The 18690-nt window shown below is 36.2% G+C and overlaps 1 protein-coding gene across 5 annotated transcripts in view; it reads right to left on the bottom strand.

The window, feature by feature from the left end:
- FAM149B1 (family with sequence similarity 149 member B1) overlaps nt 1–18690 on the bottom strand; it is a 74553-nt gene that overhangs the window by 54057 nt on the left and 1806 nt on the right. For 3 of the 5 annotated variants that reach the window (XM_032313176.1, XM_032313175.1, XM_032313178.1), the window contains exons 2-3: nt 16241–16345; nt 14449–14578 (exon numbers count right to left, since the gene is read on the bottom strand). In XM_032313176.1, the coding sequence (XP_032169067.1) occupies nt 14449–14578; nt 16241–16345 (235 nt within the window). Of the gene's footprint in view, nt 1–14401; nt 14579–16240; nt 16346–18690 lie in introns of those variants that run through there. The other 2 variants (XM_032313177.1, XM_032313179.1) reach the window with 2 other exon arrangements.

The following is an 18690-nucleotide window of genomic DNA, read 5'->3' as shown; positions in this document are numbered from 1 at the left end:
TTGTCAGATATATGTACTATTGCTAATATTCTCTCCCTATCTGTGGCTTACCCTTTCATTCTCTGGATGGTATATTTGAAAGCACAAAATATTTTAATTTTGATGATGCCAAATTTATCCATTCTTTTAGGCTTGTGCTTTTGGTGTATCATATCTGCATACTGTTGTCTTATACATTTTCTCATATTTTTTTCTAAAAGATCAACAGTTTTTTTTCTCTTACATTTAAGTCTATTATTTTGAATACATTTTCTATATGGTGTGAGTTAATCTAATTTCATCTTTTTGCATTTGGATATCTAATTGTCTCAGCAAATATTTATGGAAAAATATACTTTCCCTATTGAACTGCCTTACCATCTTTGTCAAAAATCAAGTGACTCTAAATGAAAGGGTTTATTTCTGAATTACCAGTTCTGTTCCATTGATCATTATGCCTGTCCTTATGTCAATACCACACTGTTTTGATTATAGCACCATTTTATTAAGTCATTAAATATGGTAGTGTAGGTCTCCCAACTTTCTTCTTTTGTACAAGTGTCTGGCTTCTCTCACTGAGCCTGTTTCTAAGGTTCATCCATAGTATATTAGTGTATGTGTATTAGTACTTCTTTTTATGGCTGTTATAATTATATATGTGGATATATAATTATATATGGCTGTTATATATTAGTGTATTAGTGTACATGTATTAGTACTTCTTTCCTTTTCCCTTCTTATGGCTGGATAATATTCCACTATGTAAACATGCCACATTTATAACTGATTTTTGTAAATTAATCTGATATACTGTGACCTTCCTGAAGTTATTTCTTTGTTCTAGCAGATTTTATGGGGGCAGAAAGAGTGTGAAGTCTTCAGGATTTTCTACATCATGTCATCTGCGAATGAAGATAGTTTTATTTAGTCCTTTCCAATGTGGATGCCTTTCATTTCTTATATTATATTATCTTATTATATTACCCTGATTAGAACCTCCAGTACAATGCTGAATAAAAGTGACAAGTGGCGGGGGCGCCTGGGTGGCTCAGTGGGTTAAGCCGCTGCCTTCGGCTCAGGTCATGATCTCAGAGTCCTGGGATCGGGTCCCGCATCGGGCTCTCTGCTCAGCAGAGAGCCTGCTTCCCTCTCTCTCTCTCTCTCTGGCTGCCTCTCCGTCTACTTGTGATTTCTCTCTGTCAAATTAATAAATAAAAATCTTTAAAAAAAAAAAAGTGACAAGTAGAACTGGGTATTAACCCAAAGAATATGAAAACACTAATTCAAAAAGATATATGCACCCCTATGTTTACTGCAGCATTATTTCCAGTAGGCAAGATATGGAAGCAATCCATGTATCCATCTATAGATGAGTGGATAAAGAAAATATGATATATGTATCTATCTACATCAGATATAGATAGATAGATAGATCTCCTATACACACACACTCACACACACACACACACACACACACACACACACACACACAGAGGAATATTACTCAGCCATAAATAAAAATGAAATCTTGCCATCTGCAACAATGGATGGCTCCATGGATGGATCTGGAGAGTATAATGCTAAGTGAAATAAGAGAAAGACAAATACTGTATGATTTCACTCATATGTGGAATTTAAGAGACAAAATAAATTAAGACAAACCAAGAACAGACTCCTAACTATAGAGAACAAACTGATGGTTACCAGAGAGGAAGTGGGTGGGGGCATGGGTGAAACAGGTGAAGCAGATTAAGAGTACACTTACGATGAGCACTGAGTAATGTATAAAATTGTCAAATCTCTATACTGTACACATGACACTAATATAACACTGTATGTTAACTATACTGATAAATATACTGATAAAATACTAATAAAAATAAAAATAAATTAAGTTAAAAAGTGGTATCTGGATATCCTTACCTTGTTCCTGATCTTAACAGGAAAATATTCAGTTTTTCCCTATTACATACAATGTTAGCTGTAAGTTTTTTTAGTTGCACTTTGTCAGGTTGATGAATTTCCTTTTTATTTCTAGTTTCATGAGTTTTGTCATGAATGGATGTTGGAGTTTTGTCAAATGTTATTTCTATGTCTACTGAGATATCATTTTCTGCCCTTTATTTCATTACAATGATGTATTAAATTAATTTTCTCATATTTAACAAGCTGTGAATTCCTGGAATGAATCCCACTGGGTCAGGGTAAATAATCCCTTTATGTTGCTAGATTTGGTTTACTAATAATTTAAAGTTTTTTCTCTGATTTAAGAAGGATATTAATTTGTAGTTTTCTTATGATGTCTTTGTCTGATTTGGGTATCGGGCTAATAATGGCCTCATAGAATGAATTAGGAACTGTTCCCTCTTTTCTTTTCTTTTCTTTTTTTTTTTTTTAAAGATTTTATTTATTTATTTGACAGACAAAGATCACAAGTAGGCAGAGAGGCAGGCAGAGAGAGAAGGGAAGCAGGCTCCCTGCTGAGCAGAGAGCCCGATGCGGGGCTCGATCCCAGGACCCCGAGATCATGACCTGAGCCGAAGGCAGCGGCTTAACCACTGAGCCACCCAGGCACCCCAATGTTCCCTCTTTTCTGAAAGACTGGCAATATTTCTTCTTTAAATATTTAAATAAATTGTAGAAATACAGTTGATTTTTTGTAATTTCTACAATTGATTTTTTATATTGACCTTGAATCTCGTGGCCTTGTTAAACTCTATTAGTTCTAATAGTCAAATTTGTTGTTGGATTCTACAGAATTTTTTGCATACAGAATTCTTGTGATGTCTTTGTCAGGCTTTGGTAGCAAGGTGATATTGGTTTCATGGGATGAATTGGGAAGTATTCCTTCCTCTATTTTCTGAACAAGTTTATGAAAGCTAGTTATTATTTATTCTTTTTTAAAAAGACTATTTATTTATTTATTTGACAGAGATCACAAGCAGGCAGAGAGGAAGGCAGAGAGAGGGGAGGAAATAGGCTCCCTGCTGAGCAGAGGGCCCAGTTCGGGGCTCGATCCCAGGACCCTGAGACCATGACCTGAGTCGAAGCAGAGGCCTCAACCCACTGAGCTACCCTGGCGCCCCAGTTATTATTTATTCTTTTAAGTCCTAGGTAGAGGGGCACCTGGGTGGCTCAGTGGGTTAAGCCTCTGCCTTCAGCTCAGGTCATGATCTCAGGGTCCTGGGATCCAGGCCAGCATCAGGCTCCCTGCCCAGCAGGGAGCCTGTTTCTCCCCCTCTCTCTGCCTAATTGTGATCTCTCTCTCTGTGTGTCAAATAAATAAATAAATAAATAATCTTTTTAAAAAAAGTAAGTACTTGGTAGAATTGACCAATGAAGCCGTTTATGCCTAGGTTTTTCTTTGTAGGAAGATTTTTTTAATTACTAATTTATTTAATTATTATAGATCTATATGGATTTTTTATTTGAGTCAGTTTGGCAATTGTGTCTTCCTCAAAATTTGTCAATTACATCTAAATTATCTAACTTCTTGGCATGAAGTTTCTTATTACATTCCTTTAAGTCCTTTTCATTTCTGAAAAGTCAACAATTATGTCCCGCTCATTTTCTTCTAATCTTGTTAATGTGTGTGTGTGTCTGTCTGTCTGTCATTTTTTTAAAGATTGATTTATTGATTTGAGAGAGAGAGAGAATAAGAAAGGAGAAGGTGAGAGGGAGAAGCAGACTCCCCATGGAGGTGGGAGCCCAATGTGGAACTCGATCCTGGGACTGGATCCCGGGATTCTGGGATCATGACCTGAGCTGAAGGCAGTCATTTAACCAAGTAAGCCACCCAGGCGCCCTGTTCTTGTTTTTGTTTTTGTTTTTTTCCTTGATTAGACTACCTAAAGACTTGTCAATTTTGTTGAATTTTTCCAAAGTACCAAGTTTTGACTTTATTGATTTTCTCTATTGTTTTTTGTTTTGTATTTTGTTAATTTCTAATCTGTATGGTTTCCTTCTGCTTCTTTTTTAGTTTCTACAAGTAGAAGCTCATGTTATTGATCCTTTTTCTGTAGGAATTTTTATCTATTTTTGAAAGTTTATTATTATTAGTTTCAGATGTACAACATGATTCATTATTTGTATATATTGTGAAATGATCACAATAAATCTAGTTAAAATAGGTCACATACAAAGTTACAGAATTTTTTTCTTGAACTTTTAAGATCTACTCTCTCAGCAACTTTCAAATATGCAATACAGTATTACTAACTATAGTCACCATGCTTCACATTACATCCCCATCACTTATTTGTAACTGGAAGCTTTTAAATATTGACTCCCTTCACCCATTTTGCCCAAACCCCAACTCCCATCTCTGGCCAACACCAATCTGTTTTCTGCATCCATGAGCTTGATTTTTTTCCCCAATAGGATTTAAAGCTATTAATTTTCCTCTAAGTACCACTTGAGCTACATCATACAGATTTTTGATATTTTGTGTTTCCCCTTTCATTCAACTAAAAATATTTTTTAATTTCCTTTGTAGGTTTCTTCTTCAACCCATTAATTAACTAAAAGAGAATTGAATTTCCAAGTATTTGGGGATATCCCAGATTTCTAGGTGTTGATTTCTAACTTAATTCTAGCATGTTTGGAGAACATACCTTGTATATTTTTAGTCCTTGTAGAGTTATGAGACATATTTTATATATACAGGATATATATTCTGTTGTCTTTGGTGGAATGTGAGATCAAGTTGGTGAATAGTGTTGTTTGAGTCTTTAGTATGCTTGATGATTATCTCTCTCTCTAGTTGTTCTATCAAGTATTGGTAGTAGGGTATTATTGAAGTCTCTTGCTCTAATTGTTGTGTTGTCTGTTTCTCCTTCACTTCTGTCAAATTTTACTTCATGTGCTTTAAGCCTTGTTAGATATGTATATGTTTATTATTACTTTATTTTTCTAATGAATTGACCTTTTTATCATTATGAAATATCTTTTTTTTCTAGTAGTAGTCTCTATTTTGTCTGCTTTGAATTTTTATTTCTGTGCCCTTTCATGATCTTCTCTATACCTGCATGCTGCTTGAATACATGGAGAGCTTATCAGAGCACCATGACTATCTTTTTTTATAAGATTTTGTCACAGAGATACAGAGAGAGAGCACACAAGCAGGGTCAGCTGCGATCATTACCTGAGCCAAGCAGATGCTTAACTGTATGAACCACTCAGATATCCCAGCACTATGCTATCTTATTTCCCAGATCTCCTTGATAAATTTCTGGATAGTTTGCCAGTTCATTTTTTTGTCTTAGCCACTACTAAATCCACAGACTATCTGAGCCACTATTTTGCCTTGTTTGTATGCCACTGAGTTTGCTACTGTTTTGATGATGGCATTGGGTATAGTCTGTCCAAGTTTCCGCTCCACTCTGGTGGTTAAGTTGCTAGTTATCATGCCTTGTCCCTTTGTAATAGAACAGGCTCTCCCTGTTCTTAAAACATGGTTCTACTGACTTTCATGAATAACTGCTTTGCTGTTTTAAATACCTATGGTCAATTTAGGGTCCTGAAATGGTTGCTTTGATCATTTTATCTAGTTTTATTGGTACTTTTGGGGAAAAGGACTTGTCAGGCTATCCATTCTACCATACTCTAAGTCCCACCTCATAATTTTCCTTTATGATTATGTTTTTGTCAGGTTTTTAGCATCAATATTATGCTGGCCTCATAATGTGAATTAAAAATGCTCCTATTTTTGGAAAAAGTTTGTGTAACTGTTATTTCTTCCACAAAAAATGCATGATAAAGTATTGAAATCACTTAGGCCTACAGCTTTCTCTAAGAGAGTTGTTTGATTCAGTTTCTTTATGTATTTTACAACTATTCAGATTAAAGAATTTGTCCATTTTATCTAAGTTGTAGAATTTATTGGAATAAAATTGATCCTACTATTAATATTCTGCTAGTGTCTGTAGGATTTGAGCTCATCTTTCATCTTTCATTCATGGTATTCGTAATTTGTGTTTCCTTGCTTTTTCTTGACCAGTATCACCAGAGAATTTTTCAATTATTAATCTTTTCAAAGGATCAACTCTTGGATTTATTCATTTTCTCTTTTATTTATCTGTTTTCTATTTCAGTGATTTTTGCTCATTTCATTTTCCTTGGGTTTAATCTTTCTAGCATCTTAAGGTAAAAACTTAAATTATTCATTCAAAGCTGTATTCTTTTCTAAAACAGGTGTTTAAAGCTACAAACTTCCTTGTAAAAACTACATTAGCAGCATCCACATTTTGATATTTAGTGTTTTTGTTATCATGTTCAAAATACCTTCTAATTTTCCTTATAATTTGATATTTGGAAGGGTGTTAATTTCCAAGTATTTGGGCTTTTTCTAGGTATCTTACTGTTATTGATTTCTAATTCTATTGTGATCAGAGAATATACTCTGTGAGACTTAGTCTTTTGAACAATATTGAGACATTTCACAGTCCACCATACAGTCTGTCCTTGTGAACACTACATGTGTGCTTCAGAGGAATATGTACTCTGTATTTGTTGGGTGTAGCATCAGATCTTTCATATTTTAACTGATTTTTTTAATTTAATTTCTTTTCAGTGTAACAGAATTCATTGTTTATGCACCACACCGTGTTCCATGCAATACGTGCCCTCCATAATACCCACCACCAGGCTCCCCCAACCTCCCACCCTCCAACCCCCTTCCAAACCCTCAGATTGTTTTACTGATTTTCTAATTGTTCTATTAATTACTAAAATCTTTAATAATAATTGTGAATGCACTGATCCCTCTCTTTATCAGTTTTCTTCATCCATATTGAAACTCTATTAGATGTGTACTTACTTAGAATTGTCATGTCTTCCTGGTGAACTGTGTTATAGAGTGAATTGTGTCCTCTTAGTTTGAATTCCTGTGTGAATTCCTATATTGCAGCCTAACCCACAATGTGGCTGTATTTAGAAACAGAGCTTTTAAAGAGGAAATTAAGGTTAAATGAGGTCATAAGCTCTTAACTGTAGAGAACAAACTGATGGTTACTAGAGGGAAGGTGGGTAGGGGGTGGGTTAAATAGGTGATGGCGATTAAGAAGGGTACTTGCTGTGATGAGTGCAGGGTGTTGCATGTCAGTGTTGAATCACTAAATTCCACGCCAGAAACTCATAGTACACTGTATGTTAACTGGAATTTAAATAAAAATTGGAGGAAAAAAGTGAGGTCATAAGGGTGGGGTCCTAATCTAATAGGACTGATGTTCTTGTAAGAAGAGGGAGATATCCGAGATCTCTCCACCTGTGCACAGGCCTAAAAGAAAGGCCATGTGAGGATACAGATTCTCGGAGGAGAGGCCTCACCACAAACCAATCTGGATGGAACCTTGCTTTTGGACTTCTAGCCTCCCAGAACTGAGAAAGTCTGGTGTTTAAGCCACATAGTCTATGGTATATTGTTATGGCAGCATGAGCTAAGACAGATTGCCTCTTATCTCTAGGAAATATTCTTTTTTAGGACAAACTCCATGTTTTCACGTTTACTTTGTCTTTTATCAATATAATCATGTCAGCCTACTGTGTTCATGCTATATCTTTCTCTATCTTTTAAATTTCAATCTATTTGTGCCTATATATCTGTAGTGCATTTCTTCTACGTAGTATACATACAGTTGATTCTGGCTTTTTTATCCACTCTGACAATCTCTGCTTTTATTTGGAGTGTTTAATTCTTTTACATTTGTTTTAATTGTTGACATGGCTGAGTTGAAATCTACCATCTTCCTATTTCTTTTCCATATGTTTTTTGGTCCTCTCTTATTCCTTTACTTTTTTCTTTTTCCTTTCCTGACTTATTTGATTAACAAATCAAATATCTGTTAGTAATGCATTTTATTTCCCCAACTGGCCTCTTAGCTTATTCTTACAATTTTAATGCTTGCTCTAGAATAATACACATTCAAAACCTATCGAAGTCTAGTTAAGAGTCAATATTTTACCACTTCATACATCCTTCTTCATAATTCCCACTTCTCTCGATACCTGACACTTCACAAATATAATAACCTTAATAGTATAACCCATTTACACTCACACATCCATTCAGCTATATTTGTCTCATCTTTACTTCTTTTTTTTGTTTTAATTTTATTTATTTATTTGACAGACAGAGATCACAAGGAGGCAGAGAGGCAGGCAGAAAGAGAGGGGGAAGCAGCCTCCCTGAAGAGCAAACAGCCTGATGTGGGGCTCGATCCCAGGACCCTGAGATCATGCCCTGAGCCAAAGACAGAGGCTTTAACCCACTGAGCCACCCAGGTGCACCCTCATCTTTACTTCTACAAGTATAAATTCCATCTTGCATAAGTAAGAAATCACAAAAAAATAGAGTTTTATATTTCCCCACTTATTTACAATTTCTAGTGCTCTTTATCTCCCCCTGCCCGGCATATTCCAGCTGCTTCATCTTCCATGAACTCTGATCTCTGTTCCTCAGCACAGTGGAATCACCATGCCATGTTTGGACTCTGGCTCACAAATCCATAGAAAATTATCCCCAATTAGGAGCCAGGGTAAACAGGGGCTCACTTCCTTTCTCTCAGGGACTGTAGATATAACTGTCTGTTATCCAAGAGATACCCAACATGAGGTTTCAAAGTCAAAACAGAATAAGGAAAGCATTAACCTGGGAGGGCACCCTGGCATATGAAACTGGAACCTAAGCAGAGTAATGAGGGTGTCTGTGTAGGAAGACGGCCTATTGTACGGTAAGAAACCAAGAGGGGTGGAGAGAAGGTCTAAGCAGTTTTCCTGACCCTGAGCAGTGCAAGAGGATTGTTCTAGTTACTATGGCATTATAAGAAATCACTCTAAAACTTAATGACTTAAAAGAGCAACGATCACGTATTATCTCCCCAGGTTTACATAGGTCAGGAATTTTTATAGATCATAGCAGGAATGGCTTATTTATTCTCCACAACATCTGAGATATCAGTTGAAAAACTTGAAGACTTGGACCTGAATTCATCTGAATGCTCATTCATTCACTCAAATATCTGGCAGTTGATGTTGGCTTTTACCTGGGTTTTTCCATGTGGTCTGCTCTGAACTTCCTCACAACCCAGTGGCTAGATTCCAAGTATTCAGAGAGAAAGAAACAGAGGCAGGCAGAAGTTGTTTTACCTTCTGACCTAGAAAATCATGTAGCATCACATTCACTGCATGCTATGGACTGAGGTAAATAAGCCATTCAGGTTCAAGAGGAAAAAACTCTCAGTGGAGAAGTATCAATAACTTATAAGAAGAGCATGTAAAATGGGATATATACTGGCATGACTTTTGAAAATACAGTGCCACAGTTGGTGTTTTCACATGGGGGAGCAGGTTGTTGCAGGGTGTTGGAGCACAAGTTAGATGAAGAGGATGTCCAATGGGAGGGCAGCCAGCTTATAATGCTGGTACCAGAACAAAGAGAAGAAGGCTACTGTGTGGGGAGTAGGCAGCCTCACACAGGATGACAGTCCAAGCAGGGTGAGGAAGGTGCCAGGATGGAAGTCAGGACTACACTGGGTGTCTGGCTCTGAGCAGGGTGAAAAGAACATCCAATGGGTGAAAGGGTGCAGGGGGCAATGACCAGTACAGGGTGTTGAAACATTTGTGAAGTGAGAAGCTATCTCCAGAGGTTAGGAGGCAGTGGCATTAGTAGGAAACTGGTTACATTTAGGGGGATTTATCAAATAAGTAACTATATTAAGGATAATGGAACCCAGGTTTCTTATTATCAAAGAAAAAAGTTGCAAATATGGAAAAGGAAAAAAACTAGCATGAACTTTGAATAACTTTGAACAACTGAAAAGCAATGGGCACACTTAGCACCCAAATCTTTCTTTGTACATATGGCACTCAATAAGCCTGGAGTATCTTGTGCCAGAAAGTAAGTAAGTGCTCAAAGAAGGATGAGAACATGTCAAAATGGCACAGAAGCCAGTATGAAGGGCATTCCACTGGTTAAAAGCTGGAACACTATGAACTTCAAGATAAATAATGATAATGATATATTACAACTCACAGAATGAAATAGGATTCTATGAGTACACTAATGTAAATAAATTAAAAAATTGAAAGTTTGATGAGGAATAGGATAGTAGCTACATAATTTCAAAGTTACTTCTCCAAAAAATACTTTTTTTCCTTTAAAGCTTTTATTTTTTTAAGAGAGAGACAGGGAGAGCACGAGCAGGGGGAGGGGCAATGGGAGAGGAAGAAGCAGAGTCCCCACTAAGCAGGGAACCCAAGTGGGATCATGGTCTGAGCCAAAGGCGGATGCTCAACTGACTGAGCTACCCAGGTGCTCCCCCCAGAAAATACTATTAAACAACAGAAAAAAAATTAAGGTGTAAGACATCAGACCTTAATTAAGTGATCAGAGTGAACATCATCAATGACGGGACAAATGAAACCATGCATCACCAAATAGAATGCAATGAGAAAAACAAGCTCGTATCTGTGATATTACAAATTGAGGAACTATTCCAGATGGAGACTAAAGAGATATAACAATGTTAAAGTGAACTTTTGGCTTAAAGGATATTATTGGGACAACTAGTGAAATTTTAATGGGGGTCTAGAGATTAGATGGTAGCCACATTTCACTGTTAGTTTCCAGAATTTGATGCTTACACTCTGGTCATGTAGTGTCCTTGTTTGAAGGAAATACACAAAAATATTTGGTATGAGGGATTATCATGTCAGTAACTTACTCTCAAATTATTCATGAAAACTAGTTTTTTGTACGTTACTAGTAACTTTCCTGTAAATTTGAGGTTGTTTCAAGTTTTTAAGAAAATACCCTATGTAGCATTTTGCAACTCTGATCTTAAAACTTGGATTTCATTAATTAAGACACAACCTTAAAAACAAAATAATGGATTTCATACATGTGATACCTGCAATGAAGTGTTTGTGTAATACAAGGAAAATATCAACATTCTTAAATACTAACTAGAAACCTTAAAAAACAATCATAGCAATAAAGGTTGACAATAAATGTATTCTTCAAAAAATTATAATAGTTTTCATATGACCCAGTGATTCTACTCCTAGGTATATACCTAAGAATATTGAAAACATGTCTACAGAAAAATCTGCACACAAATTCACACAGGCAGAAAGCAGATTGGTGATTCTCAGGGAGCTGAGGGACTGGAGGATTGGGGAGTGACAGCTAATGTGTATGGGACCTCTTTGGGGGGTGATAAAAATGTCCCAAAATTAGTCAAAAGTGAGGGTTGCACAACCTTTTGAATATACTAAAAACCACTTCATTGTTCACTTTAAAGGAGTGAATTCTATGTTATGTGAATATCACAGTAAAAAAAAATCCAGTGAAAGTTTAATCTAGTATTAAATAGATGAGAAATCTATTAACAAATAAATAATCGGAAGTTTATGGGCGCCTGGGTGGCTCAGTGGGTTAAGCCGCTGCCTTCAGCTCAGGTCATGATCTCAGAGTCCTGGGATCGAGTCCCGCATCGGGCTCTCTGCTCAGTAGAGAGCCTGCTTCCCTCTCTCTCTCTGCCTGCCTCTCCATCTACTTGTGATTTCTCTCTGTCAAATAAATAAATAAAATCTTAAAAAAAAAAAATCAGAAGTTTAAAAAACATGACAAAGAATATAAATTTTTCCCAGAGGCCAAAATTATCCTAGAACTCATTTCACTTGAAAAACAAGTACTGTACACCTATATAAGAGCAATAAATAGATTAAAAATGGTGATCACAATGACTAGTGGGTGCTCCAGCTACTTAACATGAAGCGATCATGAAATATTAAACATCCTGCTAGGCATGAGATATTTCTATACAACAAATACACCCAAAATGCCAAAATTGCCCATGCTCAGAAATCCTGAACTAGTCAGTAAATGGTGCTAAAAAATTCATAATCCATATGGAAAAATTATGTTCCTGCTGTGTAGCATTTACAAAAAACAATTCCAGGTGGATTATAGACTTAAATATAGAAATTGTGAAAGTTATAAAGCCACATACTAGGAAAAGATATTTGTAGTACACTTAATAAAGGATGAGTGTATGATTGCTACTACTAACCAAAGCAGTAACAGTGGCTTAAACAAAGTTTATTTTTCTCATAAAAATATTAGTCTAGTGGTAGGCATTAAAAAGCTGATATAGTGGCTCCATGGACATCAAGGACTGTTTTCTCTATTGTTTCCATTCTCAGTGAAACTTCATGGTCCAAGAACGCTGCTGTACCTTTAGCCCCAGTTCCATGTTCCAGGCAGGAATTTGGAGAAAAGGGGTAAAATGGAAAAAAAGGCATTCCAGAAAGCTTCATCTCCTGACTTTGTACAATTCATTAGCTGCCACTACCTGTAACAGAGGCTGAGAAATAAATTTTCAACTGGGCATAATACCTGAAGTTCTATGGGGGAATGGATATAATGTAGGTATCTGAAAATCTATGTTATAAACATCTAGAACAGGGGTCAGCAAACTAAGACCAGTGCCCCGAATCTGCCCCACAGCCTGTTTTGTAAATTAAGTTTTATTGGAACAGTCATACCCATTTATTTACCCATTATCTATGGCTGCCTACTCACTACAGTGAGAGCTGAGGGTCCTGACGGGCCTGCAAAGTCTAAAATATTTCTACTTTATCAAAAAAGTACACTGACCCCTAATCTAAAGATAAAGGTCTCCTATTAATATGAAAACAATAAAAAATAAAAATAAATGGATATGAAATATAAACAGGCAAGTCACAGACTACAAATATGTGCAACATCATGTATGAACTTTCCAAACAATGCTGAGCATAAGAAGCCAGATACAAAGAATACATATTGTATTATTTCATTTATATGAAGGGCAAAAATTTAAAAAGCTAGTGAAAAGAGTTAGAATAGCAGTTATCTTTGGGGTTGAGAGAGGGCATCCAGGAGCCTTGTAGGATGCTGAATGCCTATATCTTATCTGGGTGCCATCTCTCTCTCTCTCTCACACACTCTTTCTCTCTCTCTCTCTCTCTCTCTCTCTCTCACACACACACACACACACACACATACACACACGATATGTAAGTTGTGTATTTTTTTTTTTCTCTAACCAACCCAATAGCACAGATACCTTCTTTTAAAACCTAAAAGTCTGGCAAAGATTAAAAAGTTTGGTAAGTCACTGCTCTGGTCAAAAGCAGAAGAGGGGCACCTGGGTGGCTCAGTCATTGAGCGTCTGCCTTTGGCTCAGGTCATGATCCCAGGATCCTGGGATAGGGTCCTGGGATCGAGCCCCGCATTAGGCTCTCTGCTCAGTGGGGAGCCTGCTTCCCTCTCTCTCTCTCTGCCTGCCTCTCTGCCTACTTGTGATCTTGTGATCTCTGTCTGTCAAATAAATAAATAAAATCTTTAAAAAAAAAAAAAGGGAAAGCTCTAATTATGATATTAGGAATATTATATAAGTATTTATATATAACTATTCAAATTTGACAGGTATGGAAGTAGTAAAAAAAATATTTATATGGAATAATGGTGAATGGAAAAGCAGACCACAAAATAGGATGCACATATACAACAAAGTAAGGAAAGTGTATATACAACCGAATTCAAATTACTGGAAAATAATTCATGGTGATAATAATAGATTATAACAATTAGCAGACTTCTGTAAAGAAAAACAAGTTGCTGACAACAATATGGTATAAAGTCAGTATTGTGGAAAAGTGCTTACAAAAGAAGTGAAAAAACAGAGCATAACATTGTATGTACACCATGATTACAGCTAGGTCAAATTAATAAGAGACTGAAAGAAGACACAGAAATAAAAATATGTATTGCATCAAGGCAATAAATGTGCATAAAATGTGACCTTAAAATCTTCTTTTAAGGTTTTAAGCTTTTAAAAATAATATTTTATAATGGGAGATAGCCATAAATAAGTAAATAAGTAAATAAATAGTCAATCTCTCCTCAACACATAATAAATAATGACTAAATAACATTTTGGGTACATATCTTTAGTCCTTTTTTCTAAAATTCATATAAGCAAAAAATATATGTAAACTCAAAATAGAACCACACTATCCATACTATTTTTAATTCTGCTTTTTTTCATTTAATTATATATCATATTCATTTTCCCAGTCTATAGTGGCTTAATAATCAAGTTCCAAAAACAATTTAAACAACAAGTAACATTAGTGGTGGAGAGACACATCAGTGGACTACACAAAGCAAAAGCAGACCCATGGCCCAGATCCATACTAACCTGCAACTGTTAAGTCAAACATTAAGCATTTCTAAGGATCAACCACTGTATCCATAAAACAAAGCAAATACTGAAAGAGGGTAAAAAACGATAAGAATTATTAAAATGTAAAGAACCAATCTTCATAGAGTGAAGGAATGAAATATACTTGACAAAAGTGACAGATCCTAACTCACAGAATAATCTCCCAAGCATTCCATCAGACCGGTAACATACAACTCACACCATAGCCCCAGGAGAAGTCTGAGCTGCCTTCTGTAGAGATCCCTGTGCCTGTATAGCTTGGAAAAGCAGATCTTGAATTCCCAGTGTCAGCTGATGTAAAAGGCGATTCTTGTGTGATGTCAGACTCACTAAGTGCACAATTTGGAAGGAAGAGAGAAAACAGAAAAATTGTTATACTTCCTCAAGTTTCTGTAGCAGTAACTACCCAGCAATTTACTAGGTGACAACCATGCCTACAAATATATCCACAGAAACAAAAAAAAATGAAGAACTTAACATTTAAGCTCATGGAAAAGTCCTAATTCCTATAGAATTGATGACAGTGATTCTAAATCTAGTCATAGTTTACAACAAATACTTTAGCATTCCACTTACAACATCTACCCTTGAAAACGAAAGACATTTCAGAAATATGAACAGTAATGTCTGAACTTGTATGGCACTTTTATAGATGTAATTCCATTTTATCCTCACAACAATCTGGTGATGAAGAACTCAGTTTACCCTCATTTAAAAAAATTTTTAAGTTATATTTATTTAAGTAATCTCTATACCCAATGTGGGGCTCAAACTCATGACCCCAAAATCAAGAGTTGCATGCTCTTCCAACTGTACTAGCCAAACACCCCAATTAACCCCATTTTAAAGACAATCTGAGATTGAGTTCTAGATATTGAAATTAGGTTTTATGACAATAACTTTTCTGTGATACCACACTGCTTCTCAGAACCCTCTTTGAAATTATAGTATGCTGTTTGTTTTTAAAAGATTTTATTTATTTGACAGAGAGATCACAAGTAGGCAGAGAGATAGGCAGAGAGAGAGGGGAAAACGGGCTCCCAGCCAAGCAGAGAGCCCAATGTGGGGCTCGATCCCAGGACCCTGAGATCATGACCTGAGCTGAAGGCAGAGGCTTAACCCACTGAGCCACCCAGGTGCCCCACAGTATGCTGTTTCTTAAAATGGTAACTGCAGCTAATACTTATTCATTTACCATATGCCAATCATTGTGCCAAGTTTTACATACTTCATCTCATTTATATTCACAATATCCTTTAAGAAATACAACTATTGTAAGTAACTTGCCTGTTGTTACCCAGCTAATAAGTGGCAGAACCAGGATTAAAAATGCTATGTTGAGGCTCCTGGGTGGCTCAGTTGTTAAGCGTCTGCCTTCGGCTCAGCTTATGGTCCCAGGGTCCTGGGATCTGGCTGCACAGAGCTTCCAGCTCAACAGGGAGCCTGCTTCTCCCTCTCCCACTCCCCCTGCTTGTGTTCCCTCCCTCATCGTGTCTCTCTCTATCAAATAAATAAATAAAATCTTTAAAAAAAAAATAAGATGTTAGAGCTCCTAGGTGGCTCAATTGTTAAGTATCTGCCTTCGGGTCAGGTCTTGATTCCAGGGTGCTGGGATGGAGTCAGGCATCAGGCTCCCTGCTTAGCAGGGAGCCTGTTTCTCCCTCTCCCCTCCCCCGCTTGTGTTCCCCTTCTAGCTACCCCTCTCTCTGTCAAATAAATAAATAAATAAAATCTTTTTTAAAAAAATAAAAATCATATGTTAGACTCCTTCTGAGTCTTGGCTTTTAACTATGTAATAATACTACTTTTCAAGGGTTGTAAGTATGATGTTTCCATTAGCTGTTCCAGAATGAAAACTGAATGGTACTGAAAATATGATAAAAGTTCTTGTTTTGTTTCATTAGTACAAGACTAGATATCAAGCCTAAGCCAAAAAACACTTTTGCCATTATCAAGTGTAATAAGCAAATGAGTACACTTTGTGTTATTACCTTTGGGAACTTGTGTCTTTTTCATGGCTTTCATTGGTAGAAGAAATTTCATCTAGCTGCTCTGGAAGAGGATGATGACTAATAGCATGTTTTGTTATTCCTTTCCTGTGAAAGATTTTTTAAAAAGTTATATTTCCTGTAAAGAAAAAATATATACTTTTCAATAACTTGACTACATGTTAGTCACCTACTTCCAGCTGCTCTGTGACCGTACCGTACTGTATGGTAGCCCCTAGCAACTAGCAGTTAAAATGTGGTTAGTCGGTGTGGTGAGCACCAGATGTCGTATGGAAGTGTTGAGTCACTATACTCTACACCTGAAACTAATATTACACTGTATTTTAACAAACTGGAATTTATATAAAAACTTTAAATATGTAGTTAGTCAGAAATGAGATGTGTTTTAAGTATAGAACACGGGATTCTGATGTCTCAATTCAAGAATGTATAATAGAACATCAATAATTTTATCTTGATTACATGTTAAAATGATAGTATTTGGGATATTCTGGGTTAAAAAATACACTCTTAAAGTTAGTTTCACTGTGAATTTAAATTACAGTAAGTTATAACCATAAACCTTTTAGAACAGTTAACACAAAATACAGTTATAACACCCAAGGTGAGCGATGATTTGGAGAAACTAGATGCCTCATACACTGCTTATGGAAATGTAAAAAGGTACAGCAACTCTGGAATAGTCTCATAGTTTCTTTTTTTTTTTAAAGGTTTTTAAAAAATTTTATTTATGAGAGAAAAAGAGAAAGAGAGCATGGGGAAGAACAGAGGGAGAGGGACAAACAGGCTCTGCACTGAGCACAGAGCCCAACATCAAGTTGGATGTGGGGCTTGATCCCAAGACCCTTGAGATCATGACCTGAGCTGAAACTTAACTGACTGAGTAATCGAAGAGCCCCAGTCTCACAGTTTCTAATAAAATGTGTACCAATGTCAGTTTCCTGGCTTTGACACTACACTAGTTACATAAGTTGTGGTCATTGGGAGAAGATGGGTGGAAGGTTCATGGGATTCTCTGTATGATTTCTGTAATGGTGAGTCTATAATTATTTCAAAATAAAAAGTCAAAAAATTAATTTCATCTGTTTCTACTGTTTTTTAACATGACTACCTGAAAATTTAAAATTCCATATGTGGCTGTATTATATTCTATTGGACAGAGCTGCTCTAGAGAGTTCAACTTGTACATTGGATTAAACTAAGGGATCAATTATTATATGTTCCACTCTCAATCATCTATAGTAGACTTTCCTCCCCCACAAAATTCTGCAATAAAATAAGTTTGGGGAACATGATAAGCTAAACAAAGTACATAGGTCTCTTTAGAGTCTTCAGTTTGCAAATCTCTAATACTCTTACCTCATAGGCAAGGAAAGTGAAGCACAGAGAGATTAAGTAACCTGCTTAAGGTCATGTCTATGAAATGATGGAGCCAGGATTCAATTTCAAGTACTCTGGCTCTGAGGCTTCTCAAAACAAATGAATAATTTGAGATTTTAGTGAATGGAACCATTTTTGTATATAAAGATAAAGCTAAGGGCACAGTAAGCAGAGCTTGTACTTGAAATTATTTCTCAAATGGTAGGGATGGATTTGTGCAGAGCTATTTGTACTTCTCTCATTCAATGGTTCTACAACGAAAAACTTGTCTTTGAGACAGTGGTAGTAAACAGAAATGTGGATTCCAGCTACAAAAAAGAAACACAAGTCTGTCGAAGAAATCTGACCATGAAATGATGATCAGATAATACCAAAGAAATACTAAATTTGATCATAGCATTGTTTTCACGTAAGAAAATACTTAGAGGCACCTGGGTAGCTCAGTTGGTTGGGCATTTGTCTGTTTGCCTTTGGCTCATATTGTGATCCTGGGGTCCTGGAATCTAGCCTTGCATTAAGTCCCACATCAGGCTCCCGGCTCGGCAGACAGTCTGCTTCTTCCTCTCCCGCTGCCCCTCCCCCTCCCCCTCCCCCTGCTCGTGTTCTTTCTCTCACGCAAAAAAATAAAATCTAAAAAAAAAAAAAAAAAAAAAAAAAAAAACCTATAATTTTTAGAGATGCACACTAAGGTATACAGGGGTGAAATGGTAAGTGTCTGGGGTTTTGCTTTCTTATTTACAGACGATGAACAGAGAGGCTGAAAAAAGAGAAGATAGATGAAGCAAATATATCAAATTTTTGATAATTGTTGAATGTATGTGATAGGTGGTTCATTATATTATTCAATATACAAGTATATTTGAAATTTATCACTTTTTAAGTGTTAAGCTGTACGTTGAAGATTGCTTTTTTAAAAAACTCTTTTCAATATTTGTAATTTGGAACTATTAGGGAGAAAACTAAAGTTCCTTCTTCAAAGCAAATTATTCTAACACCTAAAGTAAAAATTGTTTTATTTTACTGTCATTTAGATACATATAATCCCCTTGTGA

Source organism: Mustela erminea, chromosome 14, assembly GCF_009829155.1.
Source record: "Mustela erminea isolate mMusErm1 chromosome 14, mMusErm1.Pri, whole genome shotgun sequence".
Taxonomy (NCBI): Eukaryota; Metazoa; Chordata; class Mammalia; order Carnivora; family Mustelidae; genus Mustela; species Mustela erminea.
This window is presented reverse-complemented; position numbering and strand designations above follow the sequence as displayed.